Source organism: Aotus nancymaae, unplaced genomic scaffold (assembly GCF_030222135.1).
Source record: "Aotus nancymaae isolate 86718 unplaced genomic scaffold, 86718_ANA_hifiasm-v0.15.2.pri h1tg000014l, whole genome shotgun sequence".
Classification (NCBI taxonomy): Eukaryota; Metazoa; Chordata; class Mammalia; order Primates; family Aotidae; genus Aotus; species Aotus nancymaae.
The window spans coordinates 89,797,999-89,817,200 of record NW_026988425.1 but is presented as its reverse complement, the minus strand read 5'-3'; the positions used below and the strand labels follow the sequence as shown (position 1 = coordinate 89,817,200).

General features: G+C 39.2%; 1 protein-coding gene across 1 annotated transcript in view; it reads left to right on the top strand.

Moving 5' to 3' along the window:
- Positions 1 to 18,969, top strand: part of LIX1 (limb and CNS expressed 1) — a 53,654-nt gene extending 34,685 nt beyond the window's left edge. Inside the window, exons 3-6 of the mRNA XM_021670170.2 lie at positions 520 to 660; positions 3,039 to 3,134; positions 13,698 to 13,775; positions 15,553 to 18,969. Of these exons, the coding sequence (XP_021525845.1) occupies positions 520 to 660; positions 3,039 to 3,134; positions 13,698 to 13,775; positions 15,553 to 15,840 (603 nt within the window). The 3' untranslated portion in view covers positions 15,841 to 18,969. The remainder of the gene's footprint in view (positions 1 to 519; positions 661 to 3,038; positions 3,135 to 13,697; positions 13,776 to 15,552) is intronic.
- Positions 18,970 to 19,202: the final 233 nt, after the last annotated feature.

Genomic DNA, 19,202 nt, shown 5'->3' with positions numbered 1-19,202 from the left:
GCAGAGAGACCAACTGACCTACTCAAGGTCTTGTAGTTAGTAAATGCCAGAGCTGAAACTTGAACCCAAGCAGGCTGACTCTAGAATTTGTGTTCTTAATTATTGTGTTACAAGTATTTCCAATTTCCTTGCTTTTCTCCTATCTTTACATTTTTTTCTCTGAAATAGGGATTTGAGGAAGGCCCTGATAATGAATATAAATTATCTAGCACACAATAACAGCCATTATTTATTTATCATTACTCATTAACAGAGTATGCAAAGCTTCTGACATATAGTAGACATTCAATGACTGTAAAATAAGACAATAAGAATTGAAGATCAACCAAGATATTTGCATGGACTCTAGAGCTGAAGGAAAATCTGCATGATCTTCAGGGAGATTAGCAATGGATATGAAAAGAATAGATGTGGACAGTAAATGCATAAATAGAAATGTCCAGAGACCCATTGATGCAGGAGTGGAATGGTGAAATGCTAAATCCTTGAATGACTCTTTTTTTTCCTTCCCTTCTCAAGTGCTGCTTAAGTAGAGCTGAGGCCAGGCGGGATGCAGCTAAAGTGGCCCTGATCAACTCCCTCTTCAATGAGCTGCCCTCTCGCAGGATCACCAAGGAATTCATTATGGAAAGTGTTCAGGAAGCAGTAGCCTCCACCAGCGTGAGTACCCACCAGGAAGGGGAGGAGGAGATGGCTGCATTGAGAATTCTAAAGCATTTGAATCAGGAGAGATGCTAACATCAGCAAATTCTTTTTTTTTTTTTGAGACAGAGTCTCACTCTGTTACCAGGCTGGAGTGCAGTGGTGCGATCTAGGCTCACTGCAACCTCCGCCTCCCGGGTTTAAGCAATTCTCCTGCCTCAGCCTCCCGAGTAGCTGGGACTACAGGCATGCGCCACCACGCCCAGCTAATTTTTGTATTTTTAGTAGAGACGAGGTTTCACCATGTTGACCATGATGATCTCGATCTCTTGACCTCATGATCTGCCCACCTCGGCCTCCCAAAGTGATGGGATTACAGGTATGAGCCACTGAACCTGGCCAGCAAATTCTTATTTAAAGAATTCTGTAGATTCCATTTTTACCCATTAAATTGTTAATTTTCAGGAAAAAAGAATACTTACATTGGAAATCATAAAATTCACACATCTCAATAATATTTTTTAATCTCTCTGGATCACAATTAATCAAACTTCAAATCAAGGTAGATCATTGGATCCACCTCGATATGTTTAAGTGAATGTTTGCTTTTTGAGGAGTGTTGATTCTTTTAGGGCCTGAGAACACATACAGTGGAAAACTGCTTTAATCTAGTGAACAACTAGCTCTGTTTTCCCCGGATTTGAAAGATCATGAAAATCATCTGAAGTATTTACTGAAAGTGCCAGTTCCCCAGACATTGTGGGGCCCTACAATCTGCATTTTTAAGGAAATATGGACTGTTTAGATATGGAAAAAACCATGTGTTAGCTATTAGAATTACTATGGTTAATTATCAATTACCTCTTCGGAGAGCTTTGAAAATTTCTGTAATGAACACAATTAAATGCAAAAGGCTTTAAGAGCAAAACAACCTGTCTTAAAAATTAGATAGTACTTTTTTTTTTTTTAACAATGCAGAACAGGATATTTGTTCCATGAATGATTTGGAGCTCCCAACTCCCGTTTCTTCCAAACTATAAGCCAAGGAAGAAGCCTTGGGTCCCCACCTGTGGCAAGTATCTCCCTGTGTGTGCTCAAGGGCAGGAACCTGGCATTACCAAAGAGATTAACCACCTCTGGCTTGCCTTTAGCACAGATAAACCCCACCTGAGATTTCCTTCTCTATTTCCCCTAACTAGAAAGGCGTTGTCATTCTGGTGCAGCTGCTGCTGATGAAGGAAACACTATCAGACTAGATGTGGCCTTTTCCCCTCATAAATCTTCTTATTGCTAAAGGAGAGATAAGGAAAGAACAGGGGAAGAAAAGTGATTGACTTGGCTGGGAGATGGCAGGGAGTTCTGTTCTGTATCTGGTCTGAGGATGAAAGGAAGCCTTTATTTTCCGGTCCTGTAAATTTCAAGTGCTTGTGAAGAAGAGAGGTTAGGAAAATGATGCCTGATTTATATAAGTGTGAAATTTATTCAGGAGCAGGGAAGGGCCCTCAGTGTAAAAGTAATTTATCATTTTTTTAATGGAAATTTCTAAGGAAACAGAATATATATGGTTTGCATGCTTCTAGATGGATTTCCTCTGGGATATTTAAAAAGCCCACATAAATATTTCAGCAGCAGTGTGTTAATGTTACTACATTCAAAAGCTATAAATTTGCTGCTATCTGATGCTGGCACTTGTTTGTTCAGTCTCAAAGTCACCATTGCCCACCTTCCCAGGAATCCACATCTACAGCATATGGAAGGGCTGGCCCAAAGGCCATACCAGAGTTGTCTTAGCTTCTCAGCACCACTCCCCACACCCAAACTGAAAGGGAATTTCATTTCTACCCATCACCCACCCACCTCATTTCCTAAAGATTAAGTGGTACAGGAGTGAAAAAATATAAACCATGATCCATGTCTCCAGGCTAAACACCAGCATATTATGAAAAGATCCTATTAAGAATCACAGCAGTAAAATATGAATGGTCCATACAACTGACAAATTCTTTCCATGTCAATTATATAATCTTGCCTGGTTATCATTGGAATCAGAGCAAAGTCGTGTTTCAAGATTACAATAACCAATGAAGGCAGCCTCGGAGCTCAGCCATGCAGATATTACCACCACCAGCAACAAAACCCTGTGCAATCATACAGAAATGTCTTCTTTTGGAAAATTATTCTATCAGTGAGTATATAACAGCATTCTAATCAAAATCTCAATTCAAATTGATTACAAAACCCTCAAATCAACTGGAGACTTGGTCGTAGAGTGAACATTCGTTTGGGTTATAACAACAATAGAAGGCTTGCTGTGTGGTCACAGAATTAATTTGTGACCATTCTCAAAGAAGAAGAGGAAAAATCAGTAATTTCTTTTCTCTGCTTTCTTTCCCAAGGGCACTTTAGATGATGCAGATGACCCCAGCACCAGTGTTGGAGCCTATCACTACATGCTGGAGTCAAACATGGGGAAGACCATGCTGGAGTTTCAGGTACCTCGCCTGTATGCCACATGTTTATTTGATTATCCAATCCAGAAGCCCAAGAGAAATGCAGCTCTTATCACTAACACCTCCTGACCCAATAATCTTTTGGTATTAAGTGTTTTTGGTCATTTTAAATTAACCCTCCTGGAATCCAGCATGGTAGCCACATTTCATAGGCCTAAACAAACAAGCAATCAGGAAACAATCTTTGCATTTATAAAGGAAAGTAAAAGACAAATCTAAGAAATAGGTGAGGTACACCACATTCTCATGATTCTATAATGTTTCACCAGCCTTCAGTACAAAGCTCCCCCTTAAACCAATTCAAACAGTTTGAAATGTTTGGTTGTTACCATCTGCTTCTTAATTTTCAGAAGTTCTATGACTTCTGAAAGTTCCTGCAGTGCATATTAAACAATACCCTCCTTGGGTCTGGCTTTCTATTAAACAAGTTCTGCCACCTCCTATCATCAACCAAAAAAAAAAAAATTAACAATATTTAACCCTTTTTCATCCACTGCTGACAAATAACAAGAGCTTCGGAACAATATTACCTATTATTTCTAAAATATATTGTTAATAACAATAGTAATAACAGCTGACACTTATGGATGCTTACTTTGGCCCATGCTTAGTATTTAACAAATAGTATCATAGTTTAACACTCATAATAACTGCATGAGGTAGATACTATCGTTACCCTCATGTTATCATTGAAGGATGGCAGAGCTAAGGTTCAGGATCAGGCAGTCTGATCTCTGAACTCACACATCTGACTATTATCCTATATTGAGCTGGACAGATAGAAATTTAGTAGTGATTGAGCATGAAATGTGCTTCCCTCTTAAAAACTTAACTCCAGTGCAGTTCAACTGAACATCTATACACATGCAATGCTGGTAGGAATCAGAACGCAATATAACAAAGAGATTTCACCCCTAGAAATTCTGTTTTCTTAGGTTATATTCCAAGAAGCAATCAGAGGTATAAGGTTTCATGGGCAAAAACGTTCCTCACAGTATAATTTACAATGGTGAGCTGAGCCCTTCTGAAGCCACAACTTCTAAATACCTTCTTTGGTGCCTTTCAAACTCCTTTCCTGACCACAATGGTATAACCACTTCTCAGATGGATATGGCCCCCCCGCACATTTTTAAAAAATAAATATTATCTATTAGCCTTCTGTGTGAGTGCAGCAAAAATGCTTTTTCTTCACCCATCCTAAATCTTGGTCATCCAGTTTTATCCTTAAGCGGCCATGGTCTTACTGACCTGTGACATCGCCTGTCTTGGTAAGGAAGCAACAAGGTATCCTTTAAGCCTATCCTCTGAAGTGAATGGGGCGCATGTCAGCTCAGTGGCTCTGACCCAGGCTCTGCAGTGGGCTGGCCAGTTTAAGCCTAGCTCTGTCCCTTACCTCAAAATCTGCTTCCTGATTTATGTGTAAATCAGAGAGAATAACACTACCTTCCTCGCAGTGCTATTGTGAGGATTAAATGGGATGATATGGGTAGCGTCCATAAGAGTGCCTGAGGTATGGTGAATGCTCAGGGAAGTGAACAACCGTTATTATATGTATTTCTGAAGGACTCTGCTTGAAATGCCAGCGGCTACTGGATAGATTTCACTGACAACTTTGTCTAACCTAGCTCTATTTGAACCTGCACAAAATGGTTCGGGGACCCTATTCTAGGATAAAAGAGTCAATCTGTAAAAGGTCCTTTTTTTCACAACAATCTAAAATTAAACAGAGGAAAAACTTTTTTTAAAAAAGAGGTGTCCTTTCAAGATAAAGCATACAAACTTTAAAAAAACATACAGACCTATGTGTGAAGTCTGCTCTACCACCTGCCATCTATGAGCTTGTCCATTCTGAGACTTAGTTTTCTCATCTATAAAATAGAAATAATCATGCCCATTTTGTAGGACTTTTTTTGTGGGACTTAAGTAGTGTGACATTTATTTTTTATTTTATTTTATTTTTCTTTTTTGAGAGGCTGAGGCAGGAGGATTACTTGAACCCAGGAGTTCAAGACCAGCTTGGGTAACATAGTGAGACCCTGTCTCTACCAAAAAATAAAAAATGTACAAAAGAAAAAGCCACTGTGTAGAGGAAATGGAGGACTTAAGAGGAGATTGGTAGAAAACATACTTTATGAACTGGGTATATGTGTTGGGGCATAGATATCAATGACAGAAGAGGTAAAAGAGTGAGAAAAATAGGCAAGTCACATTTTATGTGGAGGGTGGCAGGCAAAGAGAGGAGTGCTTGTGCAGGGAAACTCCCGTTTTTTGTGTTTTTTTTTCCTCGTGCCTCAGCCTCCTAAGTAGCTGGAATTACAGATATGTGCCACCATGCTCGGCTAGTTTTTTTTGTTTTTTTTTTTTTTTTTAGAAAGAAAGAAAAAGAATAAAGAAGAGGAGGAAAAAGGAAGAGAAAGAGAGAGAGAGAATGGGAGTATTGCTTTCTTGCCCAGGCTAGAATGCAGTTTAGTAATGGGTATTGAAAACCTCTTTTATACCAATAATTATACTTGATGTAAACAGGAAGGAATAAGGGAAGAAAATAACAAACGAGCGGCCAACCAATATTTCATTTAAACCTATGAAATGCTATGCGATTACTGAGGAGTGATTTACTTCCAATTATGTAGTCACTTATGGAATAGGTGTGAGGTGGTAATGTATGTTTTATGTATTTGAAGTGGAGAGTTCTATAAATGTTTATTAAGTTTACTTGTTCCGGGTCTGAGTTCAAGTCCTGGATGTCCTTGTTAATTTTCTGTCTCGTTGATTTATAAAATCGTTAGCTCTTCTTGTTAAATTGATCCTTTTGCCATTATGTAATGTCCTTCTTTGCCTCTTTTGCTCTTTGTTACTTTAAAGTCTACATTATCAGAGGCGAGAATTGCGTCTCCTGCTTTTTATTTGTTTATTTTTACTCTCTGATTGGTTGATAAATCTTCCTCCTTCTCTTTGTTTTGAGTCTGTGTATTGTTGCATGTGAGATGGGTCTGGATGCAGCATACCGATGGGTTTTGGCTTTTTATCCAATTAGAATATATATAACTTTAATACTGGCATTTGATGCTAGCTGGCTGTTTTGCCCATTAGTTAGTGTAAATTTTTCATTGTGTTAATGCTCTTTGCTTATTGATATATTTTTGGAAAGGCTGATACTGGTTGTTCCTTTATATGTATAGTGCTTCTTTCAGAAGCTCTTGTAAAGCAGGCCTGGTGGTGGTGAACTCTCTAAGTACTTGTTTGTTCGCAAAGGATTTAATTTTTCCTTCGATTATAAAGCTTAGTTTAGCTGGATAGGAAATTCTGGGTTGAAAGTTCTTTTCTTTAAGGATGTTAAATATTGGTCCCCACTCTTTTCTGGCTTGTAGGGTTTCTGCTGAGAGATCTGCTGTAAGTCTGATAGGTTTCCCTTTATGGGTAACCTGACCTTTCTCTCTGGCTGCCCTTAGTATTTTCTCCTTCATTTCAACCCTAATAAATCTGGCGATTATGTGCCTTGGGGTTGGTCTTCTTGAAGAATATCTTTGTGGTGTTCTCTGTATTACCTGGAGTTGAATATTACCCTGCCTTGCCAGGTTGGGAAAATTTTCCTGAATGATATCCTGAAGAGTATTTTCCAACTTGGATTCATTCTCTTCATCACATTCAGGTACACCTATCAAACGTAAATTAGGTCTTTTCACATAGTCCCATATTTCCTGGAGACTTTGCTCATTCCTTTTCATCCTTTTTTCTCCAATCTTGTCTTCTCGTTTCATTTCACTGAGCTGGTTCTCGACTTCTGATGTCCTTTCTTTTACTTGATCAATTCGACTGTTTAAACTTGTGCATACTTCGCGAAGTTCTCGTGTTGTGTTTTTCAGCTCCATCAATTCACATATATTCCTCTCTAAATTGTCCATTCTCGTTAACATTTCGTCAAACCTTTTTTCAAGGTTCTTAGTTTCTTTGCATTGGGTTAGAACAAGTTCTTTTAATTCACAGAAGTTTCTTATCACCCACGTTTTGAAACCTGCTTCTGTTATTGGAACACACTCGTAATCTATTAAGCCTTGTTCCGTTACTGATGAGGAATTGCGATCCCCTGTAGAGGGAGAGGCATTCTGATTTTGAGTATTCTCTGCCTTTTTACGCTGATTTCTTCCCTTCATTATATATTTATCCGTCTGTTGTCTTTGTAATTACCGACTTTCTAACTAGGTCTCTGAGCAGACGTCGAACTTGTTGATTCCCAGCGCCGAAATCTGAGCAATCCACTGCACCGGCCAAAATAGCGGTGCCAAGATTGATGATGCTTTTCTGCCCGGGAATCTCCGGACTCTGCACCAAAAACTGGCGCGCTAAGGCACCAGCAAAACCGCCGCGCCGGCCACAAGAGTCACCCTGGTGACCCGTGGGGCTCCTCTGCTGGGAATCTCTTGGTCCGTGAGCAACAAAAATTCGTCTGAAAGTGTGGCGTCCTCTTGTTCTCTGCGCTTTCACTGGGAGCTAGGAGCCTGAGCTGCTAGTGATCAGCCATCTTGGATCTCTCTCAGTAGTGTGACATTTATAAAGCATCTGGCATAATGCTTCCCCCAAGCAGGAATTTCATTTGATTCCTCTTCCTCCTCCAAATAACATTTTACTTCTTTTATTATGGAATGAACACTGCCTACCCCAGTACCTAGTAGCTTGTATGTGATTTAGTGCTATTTTTGGAAAAATTAAGAATGATTTTCAATGCGATTGGTTTAGTCTGCCAAAGATGGGGGAAGGTGAGATTTTAAAAAAGAAAAATTCTTAAAATTCCTTCCAAGTACTATGAAAGGCTCTACTTAGCCCTCTTTTAGTAATACTTTAATTGCTTTGCTATAGGCTATGTGTTTTCTGTGTGGTCTGTAGTAAGGTGTTTAAATTTGTGAAATAATAATTTGAATCTGACTGTGGACATGCTTCATAAATTCTCCTAAAGGAGTCTGGATACAGGATGGGAACAAAGGAAGAGGAAGATGTGAGGGCAGGGAAAATCCAACTCCCTTCTGCAGGAGGAGGGCCTGTGGAGTGCATCCCTTTTCCTTCCACCGGCCCAAGTTTGCCTGCTGGGACCTGGCACATTCCTTAGTGGCCTGGGTTAAATACATCTGCTTGTGTCTACACATAACGGGAATTGACCACAGACCTGGGCTGTTTCTGCAGCCAACACAGCAATTCAGTACCCCTGGTGGGTAATAGATGTGTGTTTGTATCTAGCTATGGATGACTCTACCATATAAAAACAAGGCTGGTGTCTCCAGACTGCCCTCGGGCGTTCAAGGGGGGCCATCCTGCAGCCAGCACTCAGAGGAAACATGATAGGCCTCTGCTTACCTTCACTCCGTGGGAGGGAAGCCGGAATGCCTGTTCCGAGGTAGCCTTGCCACAGAGAAAATTGCCTGCTGTTTGCGGGAGGGTTGGGAGCAGCACTAGTCACTGGGTCTTGTCAAGGTCAGATTCTAGGCAGACTTTGACTGAAGCTGGTTAATATATTTATTCTGAAGCCTAATGCAATCCAAGGAAGAGTTGTTTATTTACATCTTTGCTAAATTCTCCAGGTTGCCTTTTAAAACCTCATCCCATAAACAAATTTCCTCTTAAATCCATTCTGTTGGTTGGGGAGATGGTGCCCACCTGTTTTCCAAGTTCTCCATTTACAGTGTTTGTTTTTCTTATTTCTGATGAATCACAGAGCCAAGCCAGTCTCCTAGACAGAGTTCCAAAAAGCAGTGAGCATTTTCTCCCTAGAAGTAGCTGAAAAGCCAAACATTGTTTCTAACAGGAGGCAACACCAGGAAAGGCTGTGAGGACAGAGCCCCGTTGTTGTCTGTTTAAATGAAATGAATGACAAAATAAACCAGGAGAGCTGTAGAGTGAGAGCTGCAACTGAAATTTTCCCAAAGAGGAAAGAAAACACACAGCTTGATTCTTCATTCTATATTAAATGTAATCTGCCAGCCAGGACCAGCTAGATAATTGGCCCAGCCCAGTGCAAAATGAAAATCCAAGGGCTTTTCTTCAAAAATTACCAAGAATTTCAAGACAGCAGAGCACTAAACCAAGCAGGGGCCCTGTACAACTGCACAGACCTCATGCCCGTGAAGCCGGGCTTGTCCCTGAGACAGAGCCACAAGAAGGGACCAGACAAGGGTTAGGCAAGTGAGGCATTTGTCTTGGGTACAAAATTAAAAGGGATGTTTAAAAACTTCATAATCAGGATAAATAATATTATAATGCAATATTTTTTAAACTCAAAATTCATGCAAAAAAATTATGATAAACAAAATATGAGAATTATAAATAAAAGACTGTGAACATGTATAACTGGCCCCACTCTCTTTAAATCTTACCTCACCTGCCTCACCTTATGAGGCCAACTTCTTGTTTTTCTAGTTGGTCCAGCCAGGCCCCTCAGGCTTCCAGATTACCCCACAAACCAAATGCCATAGCCCAAAAGATTTCAGTGAGGAGTACAACAGACCCTCACAAGACAACACTAATTTCCTTTTTTTTAAAATTTTATATGTATTATTATTATTTTTTTTTTCTCTCTGAGACAGAGTCTTGCTATTTTGCTCAGGCTGGGCTCAAAACCACAATCTTCCTGCCTCAGCCTCCCTAATAGCTGGGACTACAGGCACATTCCGCGGCCCCTGGCTACATTAATTCCTTTAGAGAAACAGCTTCTCCAGGTAGAAAGTGAGCCGGCAAACATGAGACATCAGGAATCACTGGGAAACTAGCAGGCAGAACTCCACAGCAGCCCTCTCCTTGCCACTCTGCAATCATGCAAGGATTTCCGATGGAAATGGTTAGAGGCATGCAAAGATTTCCTGGCGTTGAGCTGAGATCTCAAATAATTTGGAAAAATTTGAAGATAGTGAATTTGGTCTTATGAGGGGAAATAAAGAAGTGAGACAAAAAATATGTGATAATATTTAAATATACTTAATATAATGATGGCAAGATGAATATCTCTACAGAGGACAAAAACTAGAAGGGGATATAATGTAAGAAGTTGGAAAGGAGGTCATCTTCCCTAGGGAATTTTAAGAGCAACACTGAGGAAGTGGCAGTTGTGTTACCAGAGAGAAAAAAACGCTGCTTTGTGATGGGATAGAAATTTAGACAAACCAGAGGTGGTGAGAAGGATGACCTTCATCCTGGACACAAAAACAGTTCAAGTCTCTTTGGGGACATTTTTGAAAGAGGAAGGTTGCCAAGGGGCATGAGAAAGTTTTGATTCTGTTCACAGTAGAGTTGTTAATTCTAAAGTCTTAGGAGATTTTCAGGGTGGAATGATAGTTGCTTATGGAGTGGAGACAGCAGTTAGTGTATAGGTAAGAAAGAGAGCCCAGAAGACTCCAGAGGAAAGTATGTTTCTGAGTCAACAATTCTCAGAGGATGGAACTAAGAGCCCTGTTAGCAATAGGCTGTTTCTCAAACTGGGCCACAGGATGCAAGAACAATGCCAAGATAGATAGCTATTGGAAGTCACAAAATAAATGCAGTATATGTGTCTGAGTTCTTTACATAAAACTTTACATAAAGATTTAGGGTTGTGGGGGTCAGATGGAGGACTGGAGTGATATTTATTTTCTTTTTTGAGATAGAGTCCCTGTTGCCCAGGTGGGAGTGCAGTGGCATGATTGCAGCTCACTGCAACCTCCACCTCCCAGGTTCAAGCAGTTCTCCTGCCTCAGCCTCCCAAGTAGCTGGGATGACAGGCACCCACCACCACACCCTGCTAATTTTTGATTTTTAGTAGAAACGGGTTTTTACCATGTCACCCAGACTGGTCTCCAACTCCTGACCTCAAGTGATCCACCTGCCTCAGCCTCCCAAGTGCTGGGATTATAGGCATGAGCCACCGCACCAGGCCAATATTTATTAATAGAATACACAATTTGAGTGGATTCTTATAAAACATAAAACCAAAAAATTTTTCTTATTTACAAATATTGGCCCCCCTGTTACATCGTAGAGACTGGTTCTCAAATACTAAAAAAAAAAAAAAAGAAACAAACCTTCCTTCCTATTCATTTTGATGGCTTCAAAGTATTCAGTGAGTAAGGGTTTGTTAGTATGGTAGGAAGGGCAGCACAAATTTGCCGTCCTCAGCCACTGGGGGTATTTTGATGGAAAGCCTAAGAAGAACAGCAGTGACAGCCAGATTGGATGAGATTTGGTGTCTAGAACAAAGCACTCCCACTTTTTCAAATTAGCGTAGTGATGTAATGAAGTGAAAAGCTGAACAAGGGCAGGAAGATGTGGAGGAGAGGGGCCATGAGGGGATGGCATCCCTGGGCACTGGACCCAGGACCCTGGGCAGACAGGGAGGTCTCCATCTGGGGCAGAAGGAGCAGCCCAGCTGGTATTCATGTGTGTTTTAATTAGCAGACACAAATGGTTTTGCTTTTACTGAGGTGTCTGTGGGCTCTCAGAGTGCTTACTGTGCAGTGAACTTAGACAAAATGCCAAGCTGATGTCTGACAGAAAAGAAGAAAAACTTTTCATTCTAACACCAATTTTAGACATGAGAGAGGTGCTATTTGCTCTTCTAATACTCTGATAGCTTTAAACTTTACCAAATAATTTTAAGATGCCTAAAACCTGACTATGAGTCTCCCGATTTTCATAAGAGAAATATTTCCTGAGCAGGCAGTTGTAAAGACAGTTAATTAAAGTCATCTTTTTTGTTTTGTTTTAAGAGATAAAATATTATGTTTCCCAGGCTGGTCTCAAACTTTTGGGCTCAATCAATTCTCCTGCCTCAGCCTCCCAAGTTGCTAGGACTGTAGGCACACACCACCATGCCTAGCTAAGAGCTTTTTTGAATGGGCAGTAGGAACACCTGCCTGTGTTAAGTTTTCATAACTATTTTTAAGACATGAAAGTTCCTTGATTGTATAGTTATTTTTCAATAATTATGTGGTTGTGGTTATGCTATTAATCCACAATAGATATCTCTCTGACAAAAAAAAAAACCTGTAAATGAAATGCAAATAACTTCAGTGGAAAACTTATAATTGTAAGCACGTTAGGAAAATGAAAATCTTCAGTATATTTATATACCTTAGCTTGCCCTTGATATCACACAAGGCAAGGAAATGATGGTGTTGATAGTCTGAATGCTGTGGTCAGGCCTGGCCCTTGGATTTGGAACCCATGGGTGAGTTTTAATGTCAATATAACTTTATTGTCTATATTTCAAGGCATTTTTCTTGACAGAATTTATAAATTTAGGAGTATTAAACAGTTTCTGTAGTTTATTCATTATATGTTTTCTATTGTCCAAAGACAAAATTATAATAAATTTAGTTTAATGATCCAGCTGATTTTTACTTGCAATTTTAGAATTGGGTGACACCTCCTTCTGTAAAATAGAATGAGTGTTCCGATGAGCTGAGAAGAGGAAGTTGGCTTTAGGCAGAAAAGGGCTGGAAAAAGGTAGAAACAGAGGACAAAAAGTGGATTGGTCATTTCATAGTTACTTCTCTTGTGAAGATTAAAGCAAGGGGGACTTCTTTATTATGCTGGCTAAAAATAGCTTGCTTGGGGATTTGGCAATTATCTGTCTTTTTGTCCTGATTTCTAGGAAGCTCAGATAAACAGCTTCATTTCAGCATAGTGATCTAGAACTTCAGCATGAGCGACTCCATTTTGATTTGGCCTATTAGGCCTAATGGGGTACCTCTGGCCAAACTAATGGCCTCCTATCAATGTTATTTAACTATATTTGTATGTTTATTTTTTGGCTTAAATTTTTTAAAGTTAAATTGTTTTCTTTAAGATACAGTATAGTCACATGATTCAAAACAGTAAGTTTTACAAAATAATGTCACAAGAAGGTCTCCCTCCTACTCCTGTTCCCCAGGAACTCCTCTGGCATTCCAGAGACAGCTAATGTTACCAGATCTTTTTGTATCTTACTGGAACCCTTCTAGGCATTTACAAGCAAGCATGTGTGTAGGGATCTTCTTAATCAAATAGCAGCACACAGCACACAGAGTTGTGTACCTTGCTTTTAACACATCGTAGAATTCTATTTAAACTTATGGAATGTTCTCATCTTTATGATGGCAAAGTGTTCAGTAGTATGGACATATCACACTTTAGCCATTCCTCTAAAGGTGATCTTTTAAGATATTCTCAGTCTTGAGCAATTTTAAAAAATGATACCATGTAAAACCTTGCCTATACACTATTTCTCAGATGTCCTGGTATATTTAAATAACTTCTTGAGTATAGAACTGTTCAGTGTAATATTTTTAATGCTGAAAGACATTTGTCAAGTATTTAGTCATTTCATTACACAAGTAATGTAATACAATGCTATGGATATAGCAAAGGAGGGAGGGAAAAATGTTCCAGAAGCCTAGGGACCCTGGGATTGGGAAATTTCCAAAGTGTTGTGACGATATTATGTATTCTGTTTCCTGATCTATTTGGGAATTAGAGTTATGCCCTGCTCAGCTCTCACCAACGCACATTTCTGCTTTGGAACCAATGATAGGTGTTTGGGTTTTGTAGGAACTGATGACCATTTTTCAGCTATTGCACTGGAATGGAAGCCTAAAAGCCCTTCGTGAAACAAAGTGTTCCCGACAGGTAAGATTTTCCAATCAAGTCTAGGTTAGTGTTATATGAACTCAGTAGGCGGCTCGTCATTTTCCTAAGAGATTTTCTTTATTCCGATTTTTCCAAATATAAATTTGGTGCCTTATTTATTAAAAGCAGAGAACACATGAAGAAGTATATATAACAGTCTCATTTAGTCAGGGACTGACCAAATATATACATTAAAAGAACTTTGGCTGGGCACAGGACTGATTTAGGTACCTGTACTCAATGCAAATCAAAAGGATCATAAAGGCAGACGGCTTCTAAAGCAAATGCTGGACCCACTCCATGCACCTCCCCTGCCTCCTTGGAACGTGTGCCCTCATGCACCTTCTGATGCAGAAACTTGAAAATGCATTGCTTCTGAAACCTCCTCACTGGAGGTTGGTGGTAGGAGAAGAGTATTTCCCACTCCTGCCAAAGTCCCCCGTAAACAACAGAAATGATTATAAAGGTTGGCAAGCGGGCATTTAATCCCTCCCATTTTTTTGGTTTAGAAGTTTCTCCTTTATTTTTCAGAGACAGGGTCTCCCGATTTCTTTGTTGTTTATGAGGAGTACCCCTTCCCCTTTTTTAATAGCTAATGTAAACCCCCTCCTGGGTATTTAATGGTTTTCACCCGTTGTTCTCCAAGATTTATCCTTCCTCTACCCACCATTAGAATGTGTGTTAAAATGTTGTTTATTTCTGAAAATTTCCTAATAGGAATTTGTATGAGGAAGAAAGCCTCTAGGAGTCAGCAAGGTGAAGGTGGATGTAAGGAGCTTTCCATGCATTGCAGCCCCCCGGAGTTTTTAGTTATTCTTTGCTTAGAAAGTCTAGGTTTCACTTGTCAAAGATAGAAAAGAAATGAGTAGCTGACAATGGCTTTGGGTTTTTTTCTTTGTTTTTTCCTTTTTCTTTGATTTTATAAAAGGCCTTTGAAATATGCTGGTTGGGTTATAAACACTTTTCCATGATTGTTTTTAATTTGTTAAAGTCATAAATGCATACCATATGCTCTTGAAAATAAAAATAAGCAATGCCTTCACTCCACATGATCAACTCTGCATATGACGTTATTATGTATTGACGAATTTTTCACACAAGAATTGACAGGCAGTAACTAATTTTTAAATTGTTTGCAAAAGTAAAAGACAATGTACCATGCTGGTATCATTATGATATCAATAATGGAGATGTCTACCTTGCATCATACATTCCTAAACTCCCTTCTGTAGTTACTGCGAGGAGTTGGACCGTCTTTCTTGTGCTAACAGCATAGTTGATTCTCCTGGTTTCTAAGTTTTGCTCTAAACTAAGAGCTTCCTGCTTTCTTCAGTGGATTTGACCAAACCCCATTCTGCCCAAGTCCCTCTGTAGGGCTACTTCCCTCTCTCTATCTTGCCAAAGGAAATAATGCTGAGCAGCGGGTTTCGATGAATAAATGAGGCCATATTCATACCAATTGTTGTAGGAATGTATTTTCAGTGAATGGCTTGTTTTTCTAGAGACGGCAGAGCCGTGTTTTGTGAACATTATTGAGTCATTCCTGGTGGTGTATTTGGACTCAACCTGGAGTGATGTGCTTTGTTTGCTAGGCTAACTTAGCCCTTCATTCCCTTTTACAGAAGTAAACCAGTGGGTTTTGGTTTCAGTTTTTGAACATGAGAGAGGCTGGACTGTTCATAAAACCCTAATGGATGTGGGGAGCAGGGGAAGGCATGTGGACCGGTACCTGTGTTGCTGTTTACTGACACCCTGGACCTTGTTTCTTGGCCCCCAGGAAGTCATCTCCTACTATTCTCAGTATTCTCTAGATGAAAAGATGCGCAGCCACATGGCCCTGGACTGGATCATGAAGGAGCGGGAGGCACCAGGAATTGTCTCTCAAGAGCTACGAACGGCCCTCAGGCAGTTGGAGGAAGCCAGGAAAGCAGGACAAGAACTACGGTTTTACAAAGAAAAGAAAGAAATCCTGAGCTTAGCCCTGACTCAGATCTGCAGTGACCCTGACACTTCCTCACCCAGTGATGATCAGCTGAGTCTCACGGCCCTATGCAGCTATCACTAGCAAGGCCAGGCCCCAGGTGCCCCCAGTGATGACTCTAGCATTAGGAGTCTCAGTGAAGAGGTCCTCAGAGGGTCTAGCATCTTTAGCTACTACCTGAAGGCTGTCCTAACCCTCTCCACACAATGCATTTACAGAGTATGAGAGTTGTAGGACCCTTACAAGACCCAACAAGCCACCCGATGCATTTGTTTCCATCACACTCTCAATAGTTCCAGCTCAGGATGAAAGGATAGACACAGAATTGTTTGACTAGCTCCAACCTAAAGCCTGATTGACCTGTGCCTTGCTAGACTATATAAGTTGTTTCAAAGAATAGGTCCAAGATAGCATTGCCCAAAAGAACAGCACCCAGAACTAGGTGAAGTAGCATGACAGCAGTTTTAAAAAAAATACTTAGGATTAAATAAATAATACAGATTGTTTTTAAAAATATGCAAGGATCAGAGTCTTTTTCTAAGCTTTGTAAGCTAATCAATAGTTTATGTCCTACTAGATACACTCCAAAGCTCCAGCGGAAATTCTATCTAGACATCCCACCCAAAGATCTTGAAATAGTAATAGTATGAAAATATTAAATAAAATTAATGTTTAAAATGTTTTGTAATAATAATTTTTTAAAACCCATACTCTTCCATATTTGGGGATAAATATCACCTAGAAAAGTAGCTTCACTCTTCTTCCTCAAGAATTAATATCCAATTTTTATGAGTCTTGCAATCAATTATGTTCATTTTCAATTTGCAAATAGATAACCTAAACTAATTTGTTCTTATTTCTGCCACTGCAAACATAGCTACAGGGAGCAAACTTAATGGCATTTTAAAGATTAAAACATTTTGAAAAATTAATAGCTTGTAACAAAGAATGCTTGCATTTGATTAGTTTCACTAGCATTTGAAAGAAGGAATCTTTAGCTTTCAAATGTAGTATGATTATTAAGGTTAAGTAACTGGAATCTTCTCTAAAGGAGAAATGACATTGCTGTCTCTATTTGACTCATCTATATGGGTCAATCAACTGATTAGAAAATCAAAAGCCAATAAAAACTTTTTTTTTTTTTTGTAGTAGAGATGAGATTTCATCATGTCGCCCAGGCTGGTCTCAAACTCCTGAGCTTAAGCCATCTGCCTGCCTCTGCCTCCCAAAGTGCTGAGATTACAGGCATGAGCAAACATTTCCTGGCCTAAAATAATTTTTAGATAGTTCTTGGTCACTCAAATTTAAGAATGTCTGCAATGTCAATTTTAAATGCTCATAGGTATTTCCATATCTATAACATGAAAAGGATTATTCTGGATTTTATCCAGTAGTTCAAATTAAAGAAAATGTTTTTCTCATTTAAAATAATTTCTTTTTCTTTTGTTTATGGAAGTGCACACTACCTTCACTGAAAGCAAAACCATTATAATTAAAGTTTACAAAATATAATATTTTAACCTCATATCTAGTAACTATGGACAAAGGTAACTATCACTCCTTAAATCCACATAAAAACTACTGTAAGTGTTCATGTATTTTGGAATTAGAATTGATAATAAAAGATCATCGTGTATCACATATCTCACACCAGGAGAAAATTTAGCTATGTCATTGTCCTACTTTAATATATTTTAAAGGTAATAGTAATTTTCAACACATTTTATTTTAAAATATTATTATTATTATTATTACTATTATTATTTTGAGACGGAGTTTCGCTCTTGTTACCCAGTCTGGAGTGCAATGGCGCGATCTCGGCTCACCGCAACCTCCGCCTCCTGGGTTCAGGCAATTGTCCTGCCTCAGCCTCCTGAGTAGCTGGGATTACAGGCACGTGCCACCGTGTCCAGCTAATTTTTTATATTTTTAGTAGAGACGGGGTTTCACCATGTTGACCAGGATGGTCTCGATCTCTTGACCTCGTGATCCACCCGCCTCGGCCTCCCTAAGTGCTGGGATTACAGGCGTGAGCCACCACGCCCGGCCTTAAAATATTATTTTAACAAAAGTTATGTTTCTCTCCACAATGAGGCTAAATGTCACCTAGAAAAGAATTTTATTCCCTTATATTCCTGAAAAAGAATCAGAATGAACATTTTTATGTTGAATAAATTTTAAAATTTGGGAAATTTTCTATTTAAAGTTAATTTTTTTCAAAAAGCCATTACTCTTTACATTGTCATTTCCAAAAAGCCACAATTTCCCATGTTGGATGTGATTAAAGTTAGGCACACCTTTACTGCATTTGCAGCCTTTGACAATTATCTCCTCAAACTGACACATCTTAATCAGATGCAGGGACAGGGACCAGATGGGACAATATCAAATTTACTTTCTGTCCTACAAGTTACAAACTACACCCATTCTGTAAATTGAACATAGTGGTTCTCCCTTGGCCATTGTCAGTTTTTCCTGACTGGTCAAAACTGCCCATTCTTCCTGGAATGGTATGAAAGCTTCAGCAAAAGAAAAGAATCTTTGCTGGTCCCTTTAATGCTCAATTGATGGTAAATGAATTTCAGCTGAGACACAAGGACTGTCAGTATATCATATAAACATCTTTATAGCCTAGAGAAAAGAGGGTTGAAGAGCAAAGCAGATTTATTTTTTTTCCTTTTCTATGTCTTGCACGGAACAACACACTGTGATAAAGGGGACTAGAGTGGAAGCTTCCCTGTTTAAACACATGAAGCTCTGGGTCCTAGCCTTTTTGGTTATAAACCATTTGAGACTCTGATAAAAGCTATGGATCATCTCCTAGGAAAATAGAACAAAACATATACATTTAAATTACACAATTCCAGAGTATATGCGCCCCCCTCCACCCAACAAAGTCCATGGATTGCCCTAGGGGTCCTTAGATTCTTGTTTAGAACTGGTGATTTTGAACACAACATACAGGGTCAAACTTTACATCAGGGATCCAACATAACTCAGACATAGCCCAGGTAGCCTGTTTCTAACACAACTGTCATAATCCTAAATCCAAAATTGCACTGTATTTGACAAGAGATAGTTTAATGTCCACCAAATCCAAATTTACCATATTATTGTTTTTAAAAAGGCAGTTTAAAGCAAACTAGTCACTGAACTTGGGTGAATGGGTCAGAAACTACAGATTTAATAAAGTTGTACCTCTAATGTTCAGAATTTGGTTGTCTATTTGTTCAAAAGCTATAGTTTACTCCTATTTTTGCTATTAAATTTACCTATTTCTAGAAATGTAAAATAATTAAACCATAGATATTCCTGAAATGCTGTCCCTTTATCAACTATGAATCTGATCAGCTAAGTCTCAGAAAAAAGAGAATCAAAAGCATAAAGGTTTAACATTTTTCTGTTTCTTTAGAGAGTCTTTAAAGCCAGAAGTATTGTAGTTAACT